We start from the raw sequence: 26,869 nt of genomic DNA, 5'->3' as shown, positions 1-26,869 counted from the left end.
TGATGAAAGCGAGCCAACATGGCTTCTGCAAGGGAAGATCGTGCCAAACAAACTTACTGCACTTCTTTGAGGGGGTAAAAAGTCAGTTGGACAAAGGGGAACCCGTAGACATCATTTACCTCGACTTCAAAAAGGCCTTTGACAAGGTACCCCAAAAGCGGCTACTTAGGAAACTGTGGAACCACGGGGTGGAAGGGGACGTGCACAGATGGGTCAAACACTGGTTGGCAGGCAGAGGGTTGGAGTGAAGGGTCATTACTCGAGCTGGAGGAAGGTCACGAGCGGGGTTCCACAGGGGTCTGTACTCGGACCGCTGCTGTTCAATGTATTTATCAATGACCTGGAAACGGGGACGAAGTGTGAAGTTATCAAGTTTGCGGATGACACTAAACTCTGTAGAAGGGTTAGAAATGCGGAAGAGTGTGAGGACCTACAAAGGGACCTAAGCAAATTGGAGGAGTGGGCGAATAAATGGCAGATGGACTTCAATGTGGGGAAATGCAAGGTCATGCATTTAGGGAGAAAAACCCCGATGTTTAGCTACCAAATGGGGGGTTAGTGTTAGAGAGAAGTAGCCTTGAAAGAGATTTAGGTGTACTGGTGGACACAACAACGAAGTCAACAGCACAATGCGCAGCAGCCGCGAAGAAGGCAAACAGAATGTTGGGTATTATTAAGAAGGGTATTACGACCAGAACGAGAGAAGTCATACTGCTGTTGTATCGGGCAATGGTGCGCCCGCATCTGAAGTACTGTGTTCAGTATTGGTCACCGTACCTTAAGAAGGATATGGCAATACTTGAGAGGGTCCAGAGGAGAGCGACATGAATGATTAAGGGCATGGAAAACATTTCATACGCTGAAAGATTGGAGAGACTGGGGCTCTTCTCCCTGGAAAAACGGAGACTCAGAGGAGACATGATAGAGACCTACAAGATCATGAAGGGCATAGAGAGAGTAGAGAGGGACAGATTCTTCAAACTTTCAAAACATAAAAGAACAAGAGGGCATTCGGAAAAGTTGGAAGGAGACAGATTCAGAACGAATGCTAGGAAGTTTTTCTTTATCCAGCGTGTGGTGGACACCTGGAATGCGCTTCCAGAAGACGTAATAGGACAGAGTACGGTACTGGAGTTCAAGAAAGGATTGGACAATTTCCTGCTGGAAAAAGGGATAGAGGGGTATAGATAGAGGGCTACTGCACAGGTCCTGGACCTGTTAGGCCGCCGCGTGAGCGGACTGCTGGGCACGATGGACCTCGGGTCTGACCCAGTAGAGGCACTGCTTATGTTCTTATGTTCTTCCCCAGCCCCCCTGTCCAATTCTCAGCTTCCCTAGCCCTCCTTGCACGATTCTCAGCTTCCCAATCCCCACAACAAGGGCCCCAGCTTCCCCCCTCCCCCAATTCCTATATGGCCGCAGAAAAGAAGCGAGCAGAGAGATCCTTTCACTTACACTGTTGAATCATGGGGAGGAGAGGAGAAATGCTTCCACGGCGCAAAGAAGAAAGGAGAGAGCCAGCCAACAACTATCACCTTTGCTGCTGCCTGCGCTGATGTGCATGAGGTCTGCTTGGCACTCCCTTCACAAAAATCCTTTCTTCTGATGTAACTTCTGGTTTCGCAAAACTGAAGTTACATTAGATGGAATGACTCCGGTGGGCGGCGGCAGAGGGAAAGCATGAACGGGTCAGGGCCGACCTGAATTGGTGAGTCTAGCTTTTTTTTAACAACGAATCGATTCACTTAATTCGAATCGGTGAATTGATTTGAATTGGAAATCGGGCAGCACTAGTTCCTATGCCTGTTATAAGTTTCCTTCATAGATATGGCGAACTATTTTCTCTTCATTTAGAGGGGCAGTTATCAATATGGGTTAATGTTAAGATAGGTTATTTTACCACAAGTTGGGTTAATTTAGCACAGAGTCTCATTGCATAAAATGGGATCCTGTGCTAAAATGACTTAACAGTAACTGTGTTGATAACCTGCTCTCTTAATCGTTCTGTACCAGGTCACATTCTTTTTAACCAATCTAACATCACAGACCAGAACTAAAGATTATGGAGGGCAGTTTTTAAAGGGATTCAGCTAGATAAATTTTGACACCCCCCCCCCCCCCCTTCTACTACTTGGTGAAAATTCAAAGCAGCAAATTGTAGCCACACAGTTTCATCAGGTGATGTATGTGATATATGATTTTGCTTAGGAGTTCAATATGGAATGGAATGTTCAGATCAGGACACTAACATTTTTTTACCATTTTATAAAAGGCTCTGCCAAATGTGGAACTTTTTGTAAAATATAGTCAAACATAAATCAGAGAAATCAGCTACAAAAATTGTCTTTAACACCTAAAAAGAGGACCCAGCTAAACTTTGTGTATGGAAAGATACGTGCCAAGATACGACTCAAAATCGAGTACAGGTTTGTTTATATTTGATCTATGATAAAGTCAAAGGGTAAAACAATGGCTTCTATTGGCATGTTTTCTGTATGATTAGCAGTTCATCAGTATTGTACTGATCGATAAATATTGGATAAAGATAATAAAACAGCAAACAAACAAAATAAAATATCAAAAATTGGGAGTAATTACAATTAGCCACAAATATTAAGCAGTGCCACAGACTGCTGAGGTCTTTTCCTCCATTTTAGTTAAGCTGAGCCTTTTGCATAGTATTTCTGAGCTTTTGCTTGTAAAATATATATAAGGATTTCAGTATTTAGAAGAGGAGCAAATAAAGATTAGGTTCTTACCTCGATAATCTTCTTTCTTATAGATGTGTCTAGTAGTCCTGAACTGTAGGATCTTGTATCTGAACCAACAAGTTGCTTGCAGAAAATTGTCAATCATGTTTTCAACTCCACCTCCTTCCCAGGGAGCTTCTCCTTCCCCCTCAGTTTGTACAATAGCAATCAAGCAACACTGTAATGAAAGACATAACTGGAAAGAGGTAAACGGGGTGGAATTCCCGAAAGCACAATTCTGTTCTGCTCTGTAACAAACATTACCAATAAACATTATAACATACAAACAGCTGTTATAAAAACAGATACAAAAATGTGTGCAACCAGCACTAAACTTATATAGAGCTCATAACTAATCGCATGCCCCACTATCTAGAGGAGACTTGAAGCAGACTATACATTCTCTGGAGCAGTCTCTGTCTCTCTAGTTTTCTTTCAGCTCTCCTGAAAGGCAGAGATTGCTCCAGCATCAGACTGATTCCAAGGCAGAAGGCAGGCAAAGCCTACATACAGGGTGGGGCTTCGGGACCACTAGACACATCTAGTGCAATGTGTCTAGTAGTCCTGAATCGTAGGGACATACCAAATCAGTTCCCAGAATCTAGGGTGGACCCACGGAGCATATCTTCAGGATGGAGGACCCAAAAAGTGGCGTCTTTCCTGGTTTTTACATCCACCCTGTAGAACCTAGTGAAGAGGGTGGATCATGTAGTTACTCTATAGATCTCCTTGGTTGAGATAGACCTAGTCTCTGCCCAAGAGGGAGCAACTCCTCTCATACAGTGAGCCTTCAATGTGATTGGTGGCTGCTTACCGCAACATACAGCTATCTTGATCCATCTGGAGATTGAGGTTTTAGATAATGGCTCCCTTTCTTCATATGACTGGTCAGGACAAAGAGATGATCCAATACACATAACTTATTGGTAACTTCGAGGTACCAGAGGAGAGCACACTTGACATCCAGAAAATGAAACACCCTGTCTTTTTTCTTTGAACCCATAGGAAAGAAAGCAGGCAAACGGATTTCCTGATTAATGTGGAAGTCTGAGACAACCTTCAGTAAGAAGGATGGAACTGTGTGTAAGGAGATTCCTACTTCAGTATTCTTGAGGAAAGGCTCTTACAGGAAAGAGCTTGCAACTCGGAGACTTGTCTTGCTTATGTAATCACCACCAAGAATACTGTCTTGACAGTAATATCAAGAAGGGAAACATTCTGAAAGGGCTTATACAGAGGTCTGCTGAGATCCTGCAATATAGCGTTAAGATTCCAGGAAGGAAAAGGAGGGGAGGAGGGGGTGCAAACTTGGAAGGTGTAACCAAAGAGCCCCTTTAATGAACCAGGTGACATCTGGGTGAGAGGCTAGGGAGCCAGTAGTAGGCCTTTTTTTGATGTTACATTTTGCGTTTTTGCACAGCCTGTCTGCACCAGTAGGCTAGGTTTGCACTAGCCACTTAAAAAATGCTATTGGCATAGGTTTGAGTAAGGCATGTTTGCACTTTAGGCTTTTTTGCACAGTATTAGAAAATTTAAAAAATACAAAAATAATTTATTTCTCTTTTTAATAATTTTCTGCTATCTTTAGAGTGGTAGCACTGCTGGATAAAATTTGTGATTAATGAATTAAGTCTAATATAATAAATGATGAAGGTTTTTTGATCAATGAAAGATACCACATGCCACAATTCTCTTTTGGACAATATTATTATTATCTTGGGAGTGGCAACTTTGAGATCTTTTCCTTCATTTCAAATTATTACCATTGAAATAGATGGTTCTTTGTTTCAGTAGATTAACCTTTGTGTGGATCTAGTTGATAGTGGTTAATCTGTTCTCCTGTTTTGTACTACTTCAGTACAGGCAACCATGGAAGTGGTAGCTGAAGCAAGTCCATTTAAGGGGACCAATGCAAGTGTAGAGAGTCTTGGAGAGGTCTCATGTGCACTCTTGCCCAAGGGACCACCTCTATGGTCGCTACCATCAACCCAAAGACTTGCAGATAGCACCATGCTGTGGGAAACTGCCTCTGGATTAGATCTGAAATCTGCTTCTGGAGCTTCACTCTGCATGGATCTGGAAGAAAGACCTGGCCCAAAACCATGTCAAACAAGACTTCCAGGTACTCCAGATGCTGAGTCAATTCCAGCTGGCTCTTCTTGAAGTTGACTATCCATCCTTAGTCTGGGAGGAGTAGTACCACTTTCAAAATTGCGCAGTCACCTTCCTCCTTGGGCAAAGCTCTGATGAGCCAATCATCCAAGTACAGGTAAACTTGAATCCCAACCTTGCGAAAGTGTGCTGCCACCACCAACATTAACTTGGTAAAGGTGCAAGATGCTGTTTCTAGACTGAAGGGGAGCGCTGAGAACTGGAAATGTTTGTCCAGTACATGGAACTGCAAGTACTTACTGTGGATCAGGAAAATAGGAATGTGGAGATAGACTTTCATGAAATCTAGGGAAACAAGGAATTCCCCTGGCGCCACTGCTGCTATGACAGAACGAACATTCTCCATGTGGAAGTGTGGCATCTTCAAAGCCGCACTGACAGCTGTGAGGTCTAGAATTGGTTTCCAGTCTTCTGAGCCTTTCTTTGACAAAATAAAGTATATGGAGAATCTTCCTAAGCCTGATTCAGTGTCCAGGACTGACTCTATGACACAAAGGTCTAATATTTATTTATTTATTTCATTAGTTTTATATCCCATCCTCTCCAACAAGCCCAGAATGTAGCCTTTGCACCATTGCCCTGACTCTGAGGGCTTTCTCTGGTCAGTCAGCTGGAGAATCTACAAAGTGGTCTGCAAGAGGGGCACCAAACTTGATTTTGTAACCACCCCAAACAACTTCCAAGACCCAGTGGGCTGCACCAATCTGAGCCAAGACCGACCAGAAGGCTGTCAGCCTGTTCCCTATATAAGAGAGCTCAGCTACTGTCCTGGCTTCATTATAATTTTTTAGAGGCTGGAGAGAAGCGAAAGCCCACAACCTGCTATCTCCTGGCTCCAATGGACTTCTGATGTGATCCTTGAAAGGACCATTGTGTCTCTTGGCCAGCTGCAGAAGAATGAAATCTTTGAGAGTCTTGAAAATTACCTCTTCCTGGACCCTGAGCCATCTGGGATCTGCAGTCTGGTAAGGCCTTAGGATAATGGTCCAAAACGCTTGACATCAGGTCAATCAGACCCTTGCCAAAGAGCATCTGCCCTTGAAAGGGGAACCTGCTCAGCGTGGCTTTAGAAGCAGAATCTTCTGCCAACTGTCTGATCCAGAGCATCTGCCGAGCAGAGATCGCAAAGGTAGACACCTTGCTCATAACTCTGATGAGATCATATAGGGCATCTGCTATATAACTCAACTCAGTTAGGAGCAATTAGGGATCCTCATCATCCTCCAGGACTGATGCTCAAGACTAGTGGCGTACCAAGGGGGGTGCGGTTTGCCCTGGGTGCACAGCCGGCCCACCAGGCTGGAACCACTCTCCCTACTCTGCCGCTGCTGCATTCCTGAAGCAGCAGCAGTGGCAGTAAAATCTAAATTGAGTCATTGTGGGACCTTTCTGCACCTCCTTATGGCTGCCAGTCCACCCCCTCTGACATCACTTCCTTGTTCCAGAGCAGAGCTGGCAGCGGCGGGGAGGTACAGCAAGGTCCCGCTATGACTACATTTAAGTTTACAGCAGTCCGGGGTTCCATCCACCCCACCTCCCTCCGTGGGATCCACTGATGCAGCTCTTTTATCCTTCGAGCAGCTGGCAGCATGAGTGAACACATGCTGCCTTTGGCGGCCCAGAAGCTTTCTCTCTGCTACTGCTTCCTGTTGCCTGTTCTCTCATAGGTGGGAAACAGTAGCAGAGGGAAAGCTTATGGGCTGCCGAAGGTAGCATGTTCACTCACGTTTCCAGCTGTCTGAAGGATGAAAGAGCAGCTGCCTTACCAGATCCCATGGAGGGGAGGAATGCGGGGAGGGGGGGGGATCACTGGGGGATCACGGGGGCTGGGGGGCATTAGAGAAATGCTGGACTGAGGGGATGGAGAGAGAAAAAAGAAAGATACCAGACTTCTGGAGCAAGACAGGGAAGGGAAGGGAAGTACAGAAATTCTAGATTATGGTAGGCAATAGGAGGAGAAGGAGGAAAGAGAAGGAGAGAAGAGAAGATACCAGACTACAAAAAAGGAGAAAAGGAAGGCGAGATGGACAACAAAGGTAGGGAAAATGATTTTATTTTCAACTTAATGATTGAAAATATGTTGGTTTTGAGAATTTACATCTGCTGTCTATACAGATTTAATATCTGCTGTTTCTATTTCTCTGGTGTTGTACTACAAGCATGCAGAGTCTGGCATTAGGGTTTTATTTGTGTATATTAGGACTTTTAATTTGTGTTTCTGTATTTGCATAGGGTTGAACTGTGTTCTGCATATGTGATCAAGGCCAGATGTTCTGGTAGGAATGAATGCCGAGAAACATTATTGGTGTCATGGCCCAAAGGGAACATATTTGTCGAATCTCCTTCACCTCTTTTGGACTCAAAACAGCCCTCACTTTATGGAAGCAGGAAGGAGGGGGCAAAGGCAGGCTTTTTTTAATTGACAGCCATGGTGATATTAGCTCCGACACTCATAGGAATTCTATGAGCTACAAAGGTGTTACGCTGTGGCCAGTGCCAAAAGCCGTGCTCCGATTTTGTAAAAAAAAAAAAAAAAAAAGGGGGTGGGTCGAGTTAGTTTGTGATTACATATTATATACTGGGCAAAGGTGTATTATGTGTTCTGTGTGTACAAAAGACATGGTTCTCTGTTAGCACTGACTGTGCAAGATCAATCTGTTGATGGGCACCTGTTGAAGGGAGCTCCCCCATGCCATCACCTCTGGTGCACTGAAAGCAGATTCAGTGGACCCTCAGCAGTTCAAATAGGTGTTCCACATGAGGTTCACAAAATCTGGGGTGAAGCCTTAGACTGGTGATCTCAAGGACCCTGGCAGGAACACCCACCAGTCCTCCTAGGCTCCACAGCCTCCATGTGTCTGTGCTTGGGCAGTGCACTTTTGGAGGACTCTGGAAAGGGTCTCGTCCACTGGGATTGCACCTCCTGTGGATCCCAAGCCCTGGAGGACTTGGAGGAGGCTGGGCCTGAGGCTCCTGCCCTTCCCCTGCATGCACCCTGGGTCATGGGACACTCCTCAACTGACCATCCATCACAAACCTGGCATAATATAAGGGGTATAAAGGCCTGAGGGGTCCATCCCTGTCGATTTTAAGCAAAATCGAGGGGCTTTTAGTCAGGATTTAGATAAAAAAATTTTAGAATCCAGGATGGCTGCCGCCAAGAAAATTGCACCAAAAGCAGTCCATGGAGACCTTTCTGATGGACAAAATCATAAGGAAAGGGTTTTTAGAGGAGGGGGACCTAGGCTCTGGGTGCAGAAATCTCCTGACTAAAATCAGGATGCGAGCAGCTACACAGGGGACAGCCCCTGAGCTATAAAAATACCAGCAGGCTGGCTAGCTGGGTGTCCCCAAGGTGCTGATCCTGTTAGCAGCAGACTCTCACAACATGAGTCTATGTCTTCTCCCAGGCAGAAGTACTAACCAGTGAAACCTTTGGGCAACAAACCTCCAAACAAATACTGAGAAAAGATACCTGAAAATAAAAAAATGCAGATCAAATCAGAATTACTTCTGAGCAACTTGCTTACAGAAAACAAATTGAGGGGGGCAGGAGTAGCTCCCTGAGAAGGAGGTGGAGTTGATAATATGATTGACAGTTTTCTGCAAGCATCTTGCTGGTTCAGATACAAGACCCTACAGTTGAGGATCACTAGACACATTGCAGCAAAATGATTATAGAAAAAGAGTGACATCATTCTGCATCTTCTATGTTTGTGCTGTTATCTATTCAAAGTAGAGCTGTACCAAATTAGCATATTTTACTATTTGGCCAAATATGCATAATGAAAAATATTATTTGGTTGAATATGAATGGGCATTAAGCTTTAATATAATAGATAATAAAAGAAAAAAGTGTGAAATCAGAGATTAAGAGCGGGATTCATCAAGGTGCAGTAAAGGTACGTAAATCCAGGATAAAGTCCTCCCCAGGGCATGAACCTTCCTTGTGGCCCCCAACTCCCCTATCATAATAATCCCTTGTGGTCTGGTGGGGTCCAGGGGAGTGACCAGGAGTGATGCCTCTAAGAAAATGGTATTGCTCCTGCCCCTCCCCCCCCCAGATCCCATTGGACTACCAGAGATGATCAAAGTAGCCACAATGGATGTTTGGGGAGGGTTCAGGGGACCATGGTGGGGGGGAAATGTATCTTGGCAGCCTGGGAGCATTGGGCCACAGCTTTGTGCAACCTGATGCTCCTGAACAGTAAAATAAACACAGTAAAGAGCTAGGGTTAATGCGATCTATGGTATATACCACCGCAAAACAAAAGTTCTCCTTGCTTTGTTTTGTCTTTGACTCTTTTACTGCAGATTTTGTTGTTTCTTCCTTTTTTTGCTTGTGTTGTATATACCACAAGTCATGCTAGGCAATTTGTATAGTAATGAGATGCTGTGCTATTTTTGGCCCTGTAGCGTTAGAGATGTTTAAGCCGTGGTAAGGGCCATTTACCACAACTTAAAGCCCTAACGCTCCTTGATGAATTTCCTCTCTAAATGTTTATTTCAGTAGGATTCAGCACAGTAGAGCCCTGGATTATTCATTACAAATTAAAATCTCTATTTAGCCAAATATGAATAATGTATTCCAGGCACTACTGAATTGAATATGATTATTCAGTACAGCTCTAATTCATGGGAATGACAATTCTACAACTTCCAAGTACTAGCCCTTAATGCATAGCGGCCCAATTCCAAAACTCTACATGTGTAAGTGTCCCCAATTAACCAATAAAACTGCAAAAGGATTTTTTCAACCCTTGAAGCAAAAATAAAAAAGATAATGAAAATTACAAATTTAGATCCTTTGCCAAAACAAGCACTTTTATGAAAGCTATAAGGTGCCTTGCAGCTAGTATAAAAAGCTATGGAGAAATTGTTGAAAATATTAGATGAATATCCATTCCTGGCAAACTACGAACAAAACATGCCTACTTGAAATCACTGTAGGCCAATCATCTACATGTATGGATAGGAACTGTCAAGCAACTAGCAAAAATAATCAAAGAAATACTGTAATACTTAAAATGAAAATAAAATCAATTTCTGATGGAAATTTAAATGTAAACTTGGTATGCCACACCAGAGTATGCCCATGCTTTGCCTACCACATGTCTAGTAGTTTGTCTGGAACAGTTTATGCTATGGCATAGTATGGGGTATTAGTTAGGTCTATTTTTAATAGTAACTGTCAAGCAACCAGAAACTACATTTATCCGGCATCTATCAATTCCCATGGGTGACAGTTAACTGAGAGTCTACTGTACTTATATAACCATCTACACAGGTAAATGCTCCTGATTACAGTAGTAGATGCTACTAAAATGACCTGTGAAGTCTCAGGGGTCTGTGTTTGTTTTTGATTTGAGAGGAGAAAAATATGTGCACATACTTGAATTTTCAAAAATACATACATGGTTTCTGTCATGTAAAGCAATGACAAATCTCTTAATCTACCAAAAAATGGAGGAAAAATCCCTCAAAAGTCCAGAGATTTTTTTCCCCTCCATTTTTTTGTACATAAGAAATCTCATTTGTTATTGCAAAATTTGATCTCTTGCAAACCTCATAGGGACTTCTGTAATCCATGTATTTTGTATCAAATTTTCACAAGAAAAATTCCCCATCTTACCTGTTAAAATTAACTATAAAAAACACATATGTGACTAAAAACAGTACCCACAATTTTAAGTGGTTCACTATCTGAGATACCAGGTTGATGTGAAAATCTCTCTCTAGACTATTTCTCCTTATTTTTATTTATTTATTTATTTTTAATATGATCATTTATACTTACATCAATATAATTCCCGTTGATATAATCAGAATTTGATTCTCCTTCTAAGGGTTGTAGTCTTACTCGAGAATGATCATCTGAAACAAAAGCAACACAAAAAATAATACTTAACACAATGATATCAAAAATACACGGGTCCTTTTACTAAGGCACACTTACACTGGCTTTTAAAAATTCTTTTAAAATCATAAATCAGTTGTTAGAACTTTCAGGAGCAAAGTTATTAACAAAGACTACTATTAAGATAGGTTATTTTACTGTTATCATACAAAAAAGAAGCTCTAATTCAAAAATGAAAATCATATAATTAAATATATATGGTGCTCAGTGAGAGATCAATACCATCTAAACTGGAAATGGCATGATCTTAAACCATCTCCTGCCTTCCTCCTATCATTATCTATTAAATAATCAAAGATTACTGATCTTTAAGATGATTATTCATCACACCAAGTAGAGGAAAGTTGCCGGCAAGAGGAGATTATAATCTATCATTGAATGTCATTATCAATTTGTAACCCCAATAGTGAAAAAAATGTAATAGTGCCAATCCACAATTAATCAAATACAAAAACATATCTTCTAAAGTTCAAAAATATTTTGCAAAAAAATATAACTGACTCAAATCACACAATCCAAATCTCATCGAAACGATGAAAAAAAAAAAGTAATAATGTCAATCCACAAAAAATCAAATGCAGAAACATATATTCCAAAGTTCAAAAAAATATAACTGTGACTCAAATCACACAATCCAAATCTCATTGAACCAATTACAGCATGCAAGTTTGTGTTTCATCAGTCACTTCATCAGGAAGAACAATCGAATTCTGGAGAAGAAATATATAGACAATATAATCTCTTTCTTTGAATAAATATATAACTTAATAGCAATGTTCAAACCAGTTCTTCATAAGTGAATCTTAATTTAATGAAGGACTGGTTTGAACATTTCTATTAAATTATATATCTATTCAAAGCAAGAGGTTACCGTTCATTGTCTATATATTTTTCTCCAGAGTTTGATTCTTCCTTCTGATGAAGAGACTGGTAAAAAAACGAACTTGTTTTGAGGAAGACAGCATGCTGTAATTGGTTCAATGAGATTTGGATTGTGTGATTTGAGTCACAGTTATATTTTTTTGAACTTTGGAATATATGTTTCTGCATTTGATTTTTTGTGGATTGACACTATTACTTTTTTTTTCAATATTAGGGATACAAATTGAGTGATGATGTATGGATTATAATCTCCTCTTGCCTGATATGAGTGACGAATTACAACTTTCCTCTGCTTGGTGTGATGAATAATCATCTTAAAGATAAGTAATCTTTTGATTCTTTAATAGATGATAAGATCTGAAGAAGCCAGTCACAGAGCAGCGTGGGACCAGGCAGGAAGCGCAAAGGTCATGCTCCTGCATTGTGTGTCGCTCTTCTAAGACAAAGGTAGCCGTCCAGGGGACCGCACTGGACCACCGCCACTAAAAAAGGTACTGGGGGACTGCGGGTGGCTTTGGGCAGCTGTGGGCGGTTTCGGGCTTTGGGCTTCCCAGCACCAGATGCACCAGACCACCAAATGCACCTATGTGTAGAAGAGGAAAAAACAAGAAGAAAAATATTCTGAACCAAATTTTTTTTCTTGGGTTTTCCTCCTCTACAGGTGGGTGCGTCTTATATTCCGGTGCGTCTCATGATCTGAAAAATACGGTAATAGAATTTCAGTTTTCATTAGCTGTAGTCCAGGAGTGTGGGGACTATTTTGATTGGAGGTAAAAAAAAATGTCCATTATTGTTTAATTATATTCTTGCTTGGGTACTGTGAGTTTAGCAGAGGGATGCAGACTGCAAAGCTCTGATAATCCCCAGTGGCCCTCATTGGTTCACATTCACTCAAACTTGAGTTTTCGGTTTTGTTTTGGGATGAAACTGAAAAAAGCAGTTTCAATTAGCCTCTAGTTGATAATTTTCCCCTAAATCTATCTTGCACAGACCATGGAAAGTAGGGGTATGAATAGATAAACATTTTTGTTCATTCTCAGGTCAATGTATACATTGATCTTAACTGTTGAACACTTTTTGGTTCATTTCAAACTTCTTGCCAATAAAATTTTTTTTTAAATACCTGTTGGATCTTTTTAATGTGTGTAAACTGAACTAATATGTACCTGTTCATTTGTAACTTAGCAGATTTTAAATTGATTTTGCCCAAGCTAACTTTTTAAAGGTAGGCTATTAAGAACAGAATGCATGCAAACTAATGCTTGGTGGTGTTATTCATTTTGAATAATATATTTATAATATGTATGTGCACTTACATCATCTGTGTGTGTGTGTGTATACATATTTCGATAAGCTTACCATGCACAATTCTTGTTATATAATCTTTAAAGGTGATTTTTCAATAGATATCAACTTGAAACTCGACAGTGAACTTAACCATCGGTTTTTATAACACCTTTTGCTATATGATTTTTCAGGAACCTCAGCGCCACCACTCAGAGCTCAAACTCGTTCATTGCTCCAAGCTTTATGTGTAAGCTCCTCATCGGATCCTTATTTATTTAAACTTTTTTTACTTTTGTAATATGTTTTTTCTCTTTTAAACAGTTTAGCAGTTCAACTTTAAGCTTAAGACATTAAGCAGTACTTAGCTTGGTATCTTGTGGTCTCTGGCTAGGGGAAACATCGTACCGACATGTTTCGCTTTACAGCTTTATCAAGGCTTAACCCCTGAAAAAGGACTGGCCGGCGCGAAGCACCACCACTGCTCCCGAAAAGCGTTGAGTGAGTGACATATTTCGAGACACATTTGGGTTTTTTTTTACAGTTACTCTTCTTTATTAACAATATTTTATTCAATGAAGGTCAACTGCATGCAGACTGAATAGGTGCAGTTCATAGTAGATGAGACGTTTAAGAATTTTCCCCATAGACATTAATTAGGAGAAACACTTTCATATTCCTGATCCATCTTTTATTGCATGGAAGCTCTCAATATTAAAACTGTAAACTTTCAGAAACACGAGTACAATTTTCCTACGTTTTCATTTATTTCCTAGTGAATCAGTTTCAACCTATTACATAGCAAAATTAAACTGAATTCTATAGCTATAAGAACACCATATTTTGTGTTAATAATTGATTGTTCCTTAAGCTAGGTGCACATCAACAAGTTCTAAAAACAGCCATAACAAGATTCTTAATGTAATCCAGAGCAAAGAAGTCATTTCAGATGCTCTAAACCAGTGGTCTCAAACTCAAACCCTTTGCAGGGCCACATTTTGGATTTGTAGGTACTTGAAGGGCCTCAGAAAAAATAGTTAATGTCATTAAAGAAATGACAATTTTGCATGAGGTAAAACTCTTTATAGTTTATAAATCTTTCCTTTTGGCTAAGTCTTAATAATAATATTGTAATTTATTGCTAAAGAGACATATGATCAAGAAACTGTTTTATTTAACTTTTGTGGTTATGACAAACATACCGCGAGCCTCAAAATAGTACCTGGCAGACTGCATATGGTCCCCGGGCCGCGAGTGTGAGACCACTGTACTAAACTAAAGGATTTTCATTACTTAATGAGAAAAGCCACAAAAGCATTTCTCTCCTGATGAAATACAAGGCTCTTTTACAAGGGCTTTTCTCAGGAGGGGGCTTCATTCAGCATGATGACAGAGCAGCTAGCATGTGGCTGAAGCCTATTCTTCACACACCAGAACACCAGAGCCCACTTAAATTCAAATCAGGTACATAATGAATGAAGCTTGCTGCCCTTGCAAATTCATTTCTTCAGAGAGAGAGAGAGAGCCCAGATCTATTCACACAACAAGCAATTGTAAGGCAGTGACATCTTTGGGGATTTAGGGAGAGGATTGAAAAAAGTCAGTGTGTTAAACCTTACTAATGCATATTTCTAACAAAGTGGTTCTCAATACAGATCTCAAAGCATGCCCAGCTAATTGGATTTTCAGATATCTACACTGAATTCACATGAGATGGAGATGCATGCAAATCTCTATCATGCATATTCGTTGTGGATATTCTAGAAACTAGACTGATTGGGTGCATTTTGAGGACTGCGTTGAGAAACCATCATGATGTGACTCCTACCTGTGCCATTTTCCTCCACTGCTAGCACCTGACTCCACAAATTCCACCTTTCAGAACTATAAATCTGGAACAGCTTTCCTTAGTTTCTGAATCATGTTCTCTTTCTGGTTATTTTCAAGTCCAACTTAAAACCCTCCTTTTGGAAGATTTAAAAAAAATAAATAAAAAAAAATGTCATAATCTCTGCCTCCCTGTGATTATAGCCTTAAGAGGGGCATAATAAAAAAAATGTCTAAGTCCCCTTTTGGCCTAAGGCCTTAAACGTTGAAAGTAGAAGCAACGAAAATGTCCATTATCAAAAAAGCTATCCAAAAGGAGGGTTTTTTTTTATAATGGTCTGCCTCTACGTTCAGTTGTTTAAACGCCCAGACCACCACTATATCTAAACTTACACCATATAATCAACCTACAAAAAGCCTAAGCCCCAAACGTCCAAAACAAGAGCTTAACTTGTCTGTAGATATAAGTGGCATCAAGTTCTTCAAATATTCAGGTAACAACAGCTGTTTGTTTTGTCTCCTTGCAGGGTTTTTCTGTTTTGTTTATTTTTTTGCAACTTGTAGTTATCTGCATATGATGCCAACAGGGACTATCTATGGCTTCTGAGTGGCATTATTGAAATAGTGTCACTAGAAATTGCTCCGGACCGACCTGGTACCATTCAAACTACACTGAGGAGGTATGAGGGTGGAGTGCGGGTGGTGGAATTAGTCTTATGGATAGCGAACTCAGGATACTGTGGCCACTTCTGCTTTTCATATACAGTATATTCAGAACTAGACACCAGCACTTAATATATCCTAATTTAAGCACTGAAGCTGGTGTTTAAAAACAGTGCTGACTATAGTGTGCCACTATTGACTGGTTAACTTTATTTCTAGGCAAGAGTGGCTCTAAGAACTCCACAATTCCAACTTGGGCTGAACTGAGTATGAACATGTTAAGGGCAATTCCATAACTAGGAAATGTCCCCAGTTATTATCCATTTGCATGCATATATGCACAAAAAAGTACTACATATTTATTTGCTCATTTGTTTAGTCCATCCTCCCAAGGGAGCCCAGAACGGGTTACATAGAGTACATTCATGACATGATGACAATGTAGACCTGACAAGATCTAATCTAATTTACAACGTAGCATCTGAGTGACAGTAGGTAGCACAGTTTTGTTATACTGGGAATAGCATTTGTATACAGTACCTAAGATCTGGGTATAGGTCATTAAGGTGCTGGGTTTGTAAAGAGGAAGGTTTTCACGGCCTTCATGAAGCTCCATAGTTCATCTAGCATTCTGACAAGCTGGGTGGATGATGTGCCATATAGTCTAGGTATGAAATGTGAGTAGGAGCGTTTTGCGGGCTGTTTCGCTCTTGAGAGAGTGACCAGGCGGCAGGGTCAGTCTTCTCTCTCCTTGGGATCTCAGTGGTCGCTTTGGGAGGTAGATTTGTAGTTTAGTGGTCATATAGTTTGGGATCATCTCGTGGAAGGTTTTGAAGGCAAGAACCAGAGCAGCCAGTGCATGAATGCTAGTGCATGGGCAACGTGGTCACAGATGCCTAGGTTTTTCAGGAGGCGGAGTGCAGCATTTTGCACACTTTGGAGGCAGGAGAGGGTTTTGGCAGGTAGACCCACTAATAGTGTGTGGGATAGTACATGCATTAGTATCCTAAGTGGTGTTCTATAACAGCATGTCTAAGTAATTATAGCTTATAGTATATTTAGAGGGTATATACATGGATGGAGCATAAGAGGGCATGGGCAGGGCTCCCAGTTATCTGTGCAACTTACAGAATACTGTAAGTTACACACACCTTGGCCACATTTAGGCTTCTGCAGTTACATCAGTTTTAAGGCTGGTGTAACTATGGGTGCCTAAATGTAAAACACAAAAGAACTATTGTCTATATATATAACACAGTCACAGCACCTGAATCTTATAGGCAAATTCTACAACCAAAAAAGCAATAAATGTAGGGCATGCCAATACTGTTGCACTAGCATTCTATAACAGAATCTGGGCACCCAGATGCCATTATAGAATGGATGCTCACAATGTACTATCAGAACACCTAAAAGGTGCTCACTTATAAAATTGCCACCATAATTTTTTTCACCCCAATGTTCCAGCATTTGTCCTTTTCTTTTCCCCTCCCCTCAAATAGTCCAACATGTCCTCCTTCCCTGAAGCATAAGTAGCAGCAGCGCAAGCCTGGCAGCAGGAGGAAAGATGGTATATAAACCCTAGTGTTTTTACTAATTTGAACTGAGCTCTTTCCTGGGTTGCAGTGGCTTGTGGAGCTCAGTATAGATTTCATTTTCAGTGCATAGGGACAGTCTCAACGCCAAAGCCATGCACCAGAAGTGAAGTATTTACTAAACATCACTTGTTGCTCTGAGCTAAGATATACAATATACTCATAAATTAGAAAAAAAAATACCCAAAGATTTCCACTATGTCCTTCTTCCTCCTGATGTCACTGTCACTACCCCCTCAAAATTGCTAGCTTGTTACACAGTGGGTTGCACCAGCCCTAGACTCAGGTTCCTACTGGAAGAACAGCTCCTAGCTGCTGTAACAGAGCCCCTCCTCATGGAGACCATGACCCTCCTGCTAGATTTTGCAGTAGAATATATAATAATGCAATTCACAAAGACCCAGTCTAGCAGGAATAACAGAGCATGCCTCATGAAATTATATTGAAGACTGAGAATGAATGGGATACCAGTGTCAATGGCTGAGTGAATGGCCTCTGACTGCCACTGTGTCGTGATGATCTGGGGATTCAAGCTAAGGCTGTCTTTATCTGGTGGGGCCTGGAGTTTCCCACCAGCCAAGGACTTGATTTTTAAATTTTTTGAGGGAGCAGGCAGCTACGTTGGGGACAGGCATAGTTGAGTGTGGAGAGAAAATACCTTGTGCCCATCCAATCCAGTCATTGGCTTACCCAAAAACAACCTTCTGGCTATGCCACTGGCACCAATCATGTTGGACATTTCAGAGATGCAAGCTGCTCCACATTAATAGGGGCAGAGCCATCAAACCCACAAGATGCAATGACTGAGTTCCGTGCAGCTGAAAGGCTTCAAGTCTCTAAGGGAAATCATCTGAAGTATTTATTTTAACAGCTTTTATTTTTTGGTCTTCAGTACAAGCACCACAGTACTTTAAGCAGTCTTTGAAAATTTATTGTTCTGGTAGGAAATTGCGATCGGAACATGTGATGTTATCAGGAGAGGATGGTGAAGGCTTATACAAGGGCTTCTACAATTGGTGTGGTAGGAGTGAAGCTGTGGAATGACTTATCTGGCCTTTTACAGCTATGTGCAAACAGAGGGCCTTTTAAAATAATGTTTAAAACTCAACTTTTTGCAACTACTTTTTTATTACCTAATTAGTTAAAATTTGGAATTACTAGCAGATTGTGTTGGTTTGGCAAGGGGCAGTTAATGTGTTTTTTTATGTGTTATGTCTTGTTTTATTATTATGTATGTTTTTTTTTATGTAAACCCTAGGCGTATACATTTTTTTAAATATATAAACTACCGTAACTGCTTCCTGTAACATAGGGCTCCTTTTACGAAGGTGTGCTAGCGGTTTTAGCGTGCGCTGAAGATTAGCATGCGCTAACCCTGCGCTTCACGAAAAATACTAACGCAAGCTCTATGGAGGCGTTAGCATGTAGTGCACGCGGCAATATAGCGCATGCTAAGTGCGTGCTAAAACCGCTAGCGCACCTTAGTAAAAGGAGCCCATAGTCAACTATGGTCACAGCAATCACAGCAGCAATTTCCCCCTTCTCCGCTGAATTTTAATTTTTTAAATTACTATTAATTTCTGCATCCAAGAGTATTTGTCCAGTTTATTTCTTTTGCCTTTAATTACTTTAGAGAAATTTTCCATTATTGCATTATGTAACTAATATGGAAAGAAATCCTCCAGTGCAGTTTGACTTCTGCTCACTTTTGAGAAGATGGCTTAAAATAATCCCGAGAGGCCCCTGAGATATGACAATGTGCCATTAAAAAGGATGGTTGGCTGGTATAAGCAGACTCAGCTTATACAGTATCACACGCTGGGACAAAATTCAATACTGTAAGAAATGAAAAAGGTCATTTCCTACCATTGCATTAGAGGTGCACTAATGTCATTTGCAATCCTTACCCAGACATTCAATTAAAAAGCTACAATATTCACATGATGCAGGGGTAACTAAGCTGAGCTATCACTTAGCTTCCACAATCATACACAATATTCTTATTTGTAAGGGGTGAGGACTGCAACTTCAAATGCAGACTTAACCTGACAGTAAAGAGAAAGTTAGGAAGCTTTACAACTACCGAACCAACACTCACACGCAATGATATTCCCATATCTGTTTTTCATTCGGTTCTCATCTTTCTTAGCTGAGTCCCACGATGCTGACTGTCCTTCAAAGAAACTCTAAAAGAAATAAAAACAGAGAGAAAGAGGAACGTAAGGTGGAGAGTCACAGAATCGGAAAAAAAAATATATCACCCCTAGGCAATCCAAGATTTGAGGTAACCTACAGTACTATTATTACAAGAGAATCCCAAAAAATCAATCTACATTACAAAAATTTTTTAATTAGTTGTATTATATATGGTATAATTCGTAAAGCTTCAATGCAAGGACAGAAAACAAAACAGTAATCAACAGATCTAACAACAATAATCTAATTTCAGCAAGATAAAGACGTACAAAACATTTTCATAATCATGTACATATACAAGGAGTGAGATTTCAGTTGATTAAAAATCATCAGCTAGAATCCGAATGTTGAACTGTCCATGCTGAAAAATAAATCATAGTCTGTAGAAACTCTCCAAGACAGACTGTAAAAACCCATACAAGTCCAAGTGATCTCAATCCCAATTCATGAACCAGTGATCAATAAAGTACAGGTGCAAGTGCTTTCACAAAATAAATAGATCCAAGTGCAAGCAAATCATTCAGGCAGGTTCGACAGGTTTTTGTAATTATCTCCTCCATCCTGAAGGCAAGGCGCCACACCAAAATAGCAAGACTCTGACAAAGTGTATAAGTGAGTAAAAGACAGTAATAAAAGACTTAGCAAATCAATAATAAATCATCACTGAATTATACTTGTCTGTCTCAAATTTTCACAGTGCATGGTCCTATATTCAAGTAAAAATACAAAATGTAAACACTTCTGAATAATAACTCCGTTATTATTCCACACTGTAAAATGAATGCTTCAAAAACCCAGAAGCCCAATGTCTCAAACCACATGTCCAGAAAGCACCAGCTATATTTCCTCCATCTTTACCAGACCAGAGGCTCTGCTGGCTTCTTTTCTTAATGCAGAGATTCTCTTCAGATTTGATGTGGTCTCAAGGCATTATTTATTTATTCAATTTTTCTATACCGTTCTCCCCAGGGAGCTCAGAACAGTTTATATTAATTTATTCAGGTACTCAACCATTTTTCCCTGTCTGTCCCGGTGGGCTCACAATCTATCTAATGTACCTGGGGCAATGGGGGAATTAAGTGACTTGCCTCGGGTCACAAGGAGCAGCATGGGTTTGAACCCACAACCCCAGAGTGCTGAGGCTGCAGCTTTAACCACTGCACCACACACTCCCCGCACCCATTATTTTACAACAAACAAATGTATTTGTTCACAATTTGATATATCGCAACAACTGACTAGCAGAACTAAGCGGTTCACAGACTAATAAAATAGAATCAGTACGTAGAAAGGAATTCCATTCGCGTGATAGAAAAGGACCAGTTTACAAGAATACTCCGTCAAACCGAAGTGACTGTGGTTCCTAATAAAGAAAGAGGAATATCAGGAAAGGAAGGATATTGCTGGAAAACAAATTTTTTTCCAAATGTTTTGCTTCCTTAAAACATACTAGTGATTATGATAGACCCCTTCAAAATAAACACAAATATAATTTCCCACTGACTGAATCATGTAGTAATTTTGAGAAACACAATGGTATCTTTAATTGACTATAACATGTTTTAATGCACAAAGTTTCTGATATGCTATGAAACTGTGGCTAAAAGTGTTTTCCTACTGATTTTCATTTGTACTCAGTGTCCGGTACATCTCGTTGCAGTGTCCAACAATAGTCAACCAGCATTGATGGATTCCACTTGCCCTGATTTCTTTTATTCCCTCGTTGCAATGTCCTGGTGAAACCTTTCACCATGTTCGTCACTGACTGCACCAAGATTTGCAGGGAAGAAGTCCAAGTGTGAATGTAGAAAGTGCATCTTCAGTGACATGTTGCACTTCATGGTTTTGCATTCTCTAAGAAGTTTGTCAACCAGTTGAATATAGTTTGGTGCTCTGCAACTGCCAAGAAAATTCTCAACAACATCCTTGAAAGCTTTCCAGGCGATTTTCTCTGGCTCGACTAACAGATCTTCAAATCTCTCATCATTGATGACGTGTCTGATCTGTGGACCAACAAAAATGCCTTCCTTAATCTTGGCATTAGTTATCCTTGGAACATCTGTCTTAGATAAAGAAAACCTTTCCTTTCCTTGTTCATCGCTTTTATTAAATTTTTCATCAGTCCAAGTTTTATGTGAAGAGGAGGCAAAAATATCTTTGTCGGGTCAACAAGTGGTTCAGGTATCACATTTTTCTGTCCTAGAACCAAATTCTTACAGAGTGACCAGTTATTTTGAATGTAATGCAACTCCTTAGCATGGCTGTTCCATTCATAAATAAAACAACATTACTTGGTGTATCCAAAGCTGCATTCCAAGTATTACAGCTCTTACTTTTAAGACCAAGCCGGTGTTTCATAGTTGGGTTAATCACAAACAATAGTTTCTGTGATGACCCTTGACAAAGCCCACTGTTAGAGGGGTGAAACGGGTCCCGTTGGGGAAGCGGTGAAAATTGAAATATTTCACCGAGCAGCAGGAACCAATCATTGACATTGTTTAAGATAAGTTCTTATTATTTGACTTACTAATTTTGCACCAGTTAAAGAAACAGAAAAAAGAAAACAAAAAAGTAAAAAATAAAAAAGTAAAAATGATAAAATATTTAAGAAAGTAAAGCTTTATAAACCTGGAGAGTTTTTGGATCTATGAAAGAGACTGGAACCCATTGATAGCAGACTTGAACTTATCCTGAATGGAGTGTTTGCTGGGTTTCTGAGATCTTTTCTCTCCAGTGTTTACATTAATCTTGAACTAATTGAAGAGGTCTTTTTCCATTGGTTATAAATGAGGCTCACCAGACATACATGGTTCAAAATCAGGATCAAAGTCACTCTTAATGCTTGGTTAGTGTATTGCAGATTCTTCATCAATTTTGTTTAAGCTCCATTTCTCTGGTGGCTTTGGTACCAGAAGACTGTCGTCATGAGGCACTGGTCTAACGATTGAAGGAAGACTAGGGTATTCAAATGATTTCTTATTTTTACCAGAGAAACCAGATACATTTGTCAGACGGAAGTAGCAGTCCATCAAGTGAGACTTCTGTTCTCACCATATCATTGGGATAGCAAATGGCAATGACTTCTGAGTACCTTGAAGCCAAGCTCTAAGATTGATGGCACATCTTACACAACAAATGTGAGGAGATCATGGTTTGTCTTGATTACCAATCTTGCAACCGAAGTACAGCTCACATGGTTTAACAAGTCGAGTCATGGTGCGTCTTTGAGGCTTAAGTGTGTACTTGCCACAAATGTACCAGAATGTATCACAGCTGTTGCAAAACCAGTGAGACATTTCTGTTACAAATCATCCTATATTTGTAACATTTCTGTTACAAATCATCCACTTTACTAATTACGCTACTTACATAGATACTACTATCCTTGAAGCATCAAAATACACTTCAACAGACAGACACGTAATGAAGATTATCCCTGTATGCGAAATGCTTTTATATAGCCTTTTCAGGCAGCATTCATCAGCCCATGGCCAGACTGCATCATTTCCATGTATGTTATGCAACCTGCCCTGAATGTATGCCTGGATATGCCCCCACTATATCCAGCAAGGTATAATGTGAATAATAGTTCTATATTAAGAATTAGACTAAGAATTAATTGCATTAGCCTCAAAGTCTAAAAAAAAATTGTAAAAATGTACTTTTTTTTTGTTAAAAACGATAGGTGATACGTAATTTTAAACATGATTTTCGTGATCAGCAGCCAAAAATCTGTTAAAATACGCCTGAAAATGTTGAAGAAACAAAATCTTTGTTGTCCAGTGAGCCAGCAGGCAACGGTTTTATCAGGGTTGAATATCAGATGGTAAGAAGATAACCACTGAGTAGATAAATCTATGCATGCCTGCAAAGAGGAAATATCTGGGAATAAAGCGTCAGTATGATGAAGAATCAGGATATCATCTGCATATATATTATATTTCTGGAGAATGATGGCAAGTGGGCTAAGGAAAATATTAGAGTAATGGAAAAACTGTGTTTGTCCTGGCACAAATTGGAAGTGGAGCTTTAGTTGCATGACTTTGATAAGTACGTAGGTGAGCTGGGCTCATTTAGAGCACTGGTCTTTGACCTAGGGGTCGCCGCGTGAGCAGACTGCTGGGCACGATGGACCACTAGTCTGACCCAGCAGCGGCAATTCTTATGTTCACTGAGACAGTGCAAATTCAAAACAGCATTCAACACGGTAATCATAGCAGTTTGATTCAGAGGGTTCAGCTTAGTCAAATGTATATAATTTGTATGGGAACTGAAGTTATTTTTTTTCTGTGATCAAGATTTGACTGACCAGTCCTATTTCATAGAGGGTGTCTAGGTTGGAAAAGGGAAGTCCCAAGTCATAAAGTTCAAATTTTGAAAACTATTTTACCAAAGATTTCCTGGACACAGGTCCACCCCCCTTCCTCTCCCTTGATTATCAGCTGGCAGCAGTCAATATATTTTTTTTAAACACTTACTGCTGTGGCCTGAATTATGCCCTGACATTCAGTGCCAGCAATTATGCAGGTACCAGTGCTTAATATCTGGGCTCTGGCCCAGTCTCTGTCTCTGCCCAGAATGGCTTAAGTCAAGCATATTATTTAGCCCATAAACCCAGTTAGCTAACCAGGTAGCAGGCTGAATATCAGATTAGGGTCAGAGTTCTCCCCCAAACTCCCCTCTATGAGCTAATTCCCCTCCCTAATTTCCCTAAAAGGAGACCCCTCTCAGACTCCCCTAAACATAGTTCTTCCTTCTGAAGACACCCCCTTCATCCTCCCACCTAGTGCAAGAGGCTGCAACTGCTATTTATTTAGACCAGAGCTGACATGAACAAGAGTGATTGGAGTTTACTTCTGCCTGGACTATCCCCTTTAGACCACCAGGACCTTAAAGTGCTTGGTTAGTTCATTGCAGATTCTTCATCAATTTTGTTTAAGCTCCATTTCTCTGGTGGCTTAATTATTTCACTAGTTATTCCCATCTCTAGATCAACGATAAATATGTTAAAAAGCAGTGATCCCAGTACAGCACGGAGGATGGTGCCGATAAGCAACTAAGGACTGGGTCCTAATCCCTGATGTAGCATGAAGTGAAATGCTGGCTTGCCAACGTCAGAGGACCAATAGAGTGGAGTGCACTAATGGGCATTTGAGTGAATTAAGTGAAGGAGCAGCACACCAGCGAAGAGATCAGACATAATAAGTAACACGCTGCTGAACAATTGAAGTAACAGAAAGTTTGAAGAACTGTATTTTCGATAGTGTGCACTCGGACTTTAATGCAAGACTTATTATAAAAAAACTAACAAAAAACATTAACACAGACATAAGTGTAATTGAGTGAACCAAGGTGGTGGCGGCACAAGGAGGTTTTTTAAGCCGATGAGGTTTGTTCCCTCTCTAGTTTGCATGCAAGATTAGCTCTGGCAGCAGGCGGGGATCTGAGGCTTTTCCCCTCCTTCTGAAGTACACTTCTCCCTCCGGATTCGCGGGGGATAGGGGCAGAGCCGGACCGCGAATGGTGAAGTACCGCGAATATCTTCTGGTCCGGCTCTGACCCACCCCTGCCTCCCTCCTGCCTTCCCCCGGCATCCCAGCCTTACCTAGTGGTCTAGCGGGCCTTCGGGGCAAGAGCGGTCTTCCTACACTCCTGCCCCGTGCAGATCGCCAATAGGAAATAGCTGCCGTGAGTTCCCGTAGTCTCTTGAGACTACGACGGGAACTCCCCACAGCCATTTCCTATTGGCAATCTACACGGGGCAGGAGTGTAGGAAGATCACTCCTGCACCGAAAGCCCGCTAGACTACCAGGTAAGGCCGGGATGTCGGGGGGAAGGCTAAACTGTGGGTTTTTTTTCTTTTTTTCCCCCTCCCCCAAAAATCGCGAATATGTGAAATCACGATTGCCGAAACCGCGAATGGGGAGGGGGAAGTGTAGCTCTCTTTCCAGTTTTAAGTATCATTTTCCCCTTGATGACATAAATATTTATGGTTTCAGAAATTGTTTGAGAGTTAGTGAGAGGTCATATAGTATAATGATTGATTTTGAATCTCTCCATCTGCTTATATTTTTTGCTTGAACCCCACTATTTACTGTTCTCGATTGAGAATACTGACCATTTAACCCTACTTTCTGTTTTCTATCTTTAACCAGTTCTTAATCCCATAGGACATTACCTCCTATCCTATGACTTCCTAATTTCCTCAGAAGTTTTCCATGAGGTACTCTGTCAAATGCCTTTTGAAAATCCAGATACACAATATTGACTGGTTCACCTTTATCCACATTTATTAGCCCCTTTGAAGAAATGTAGATTGGCGAGTTCAGTATTTGATTCCCTCTTACCTAATCCCCTTGGTCTGGTATCTTTTTCCCTTCCCTCCTCCCTACCATGGGTCCAACTCCTCTCTCTCCTCCCATGGGTCCAACAACATGTTACTCCCTTCCTTCCAGCTTCCCCTCCTCTCATGAGCTTAGAACCCTTCTCTCAGGCTCCTCTACCTTCCATGGGTTCAGCCAGCACTTCTACCCCTTCCCATCCTCCTCCCCATGGGTATGGCAGCTCCTTCTACCCTGCTTATAACTTAAGTGCTCTTGCAGCAGCAGCAATTCACACTTCCTCTTTAACATCAAACTGAATGCTGTAATAGAGAGGGTGGGATGCAGCAGAAGAAAAACCCTCAGCCATCCGTGTGAATTGCTGTCACTACAGGAACATGAAAGTTACAAGAAGGGTAGAAGGAAGTGTCAAACCCCCAGGGAGGAGGATGGGAAGGGAGCAAAGCACTTTTTTTTTCTGTACAAAAAAGTTTTGTTCCCATACCTGCAGTAATCCCTGGGGAGCAGGTGAAAAAGATGCTGATATGCCATATTGGCACATAAAGAGCCCTGGTTTTACACTGCAAATAATAAATATTCAGAACAGATCAGTTATGAGGCTTGGTAGGAAGAAAAAAATTTCCTGATGCAATGCACATACAAACAGAACACGTGTTTAGTGGGCCTGTAAATACAAACACCGCGCAACGCACACTTTTATATAGAACTATCTGCAAAGGGCTAATATGAGAACACCTCTTAAAATGCTAGCCAATGATAGCTAATCTTCGATTAGAGAACTCTCTTGAAAAATTTAAAGCCAAACTTAAAACTCTTCTCTTTAAAGACGCCTATACTCTTTAGTACCAGCTCCCGCTTCTCAATCCCTTAACTCTTATGAAGCCTTGAAACACCAAACGCTTTTTTTTAAGCGATCCCCACCCTAATGTCTCACCACTCCCCATTTACCTTCCTTTTATACTCATTTTACTTTGATGTATTTTAAAAAACCTTCCCCTCCCCAACTTCCCCTTTTATTCCATGTATGTCAATGTGAATCCGTCTAGTATTTTTAATATTTGATAAAATATTGCTTTTATTTATCTATTTTATTGCTTTCTTCAATCTTATTATATTGTACACCGTTTACACACTTGTTTTGATAGACGGTATATAAAAAATAAAGAAACTGGAAACTGGAACACCGACAGGCCTGTGCGCTGGAGTAACCACTATCATAGCATAGTGACAATCAGCACACAC

At 40.7% G+C, this 26,869-nt stretch overlaps 1 protein-coding gene across 17 annotated transcripts in view; it reads right to left on the bottom strand.

Moving 5' to 3' along the window:
• PTPRM (protein tyrosine phosphatase receptor type M) overlaps nt 1-26,869 on the bottom strand; it is a 1,237,515-nt gene that overhangs the window by 179,650 nt on the left and 1,030,996 nt on the right. For all 17 annotated transcript variants that reach the window (XM_033934018.1, XM_033934031.1, XM_033934023.1 and 14 more), the window contains 2 exons: nt 19,189-19,276; nt 10,720-10,796 (listed from right to left, as the gene is read on the bottom strand). In XM_033934018.1, the coding sequence (XP_033789909.1) occupies nt 10,720-10,796; nt 19,189-19,276 (165 nt within the window). The remainder of the gene's footprint in view (nt 1-10,719; nt 10,797-19,188; nt 19,277-26,869) is intronic.

Source organism: Geotrypetes seraphini, chromosome 2 (assembly GCF_902459505.1).
Source record: "Geotrypetes seraphini chromosome 2, aGeoSer1.1, whole genome shotgun sequence".
NCBI classification, from domain to species: domain Eukaryota; kingdom Metazoa; phylum Chordata; class Amphibia; order Gymnophiona; family Dermophiidae; genus Geotrypetes; species Geotrypetes seraphini.
The sequence above is the reverse complement of the archived record's forward strand: the minus strand, read 5'-3'. Positions and strand labels throughout refer to the sequence as shown.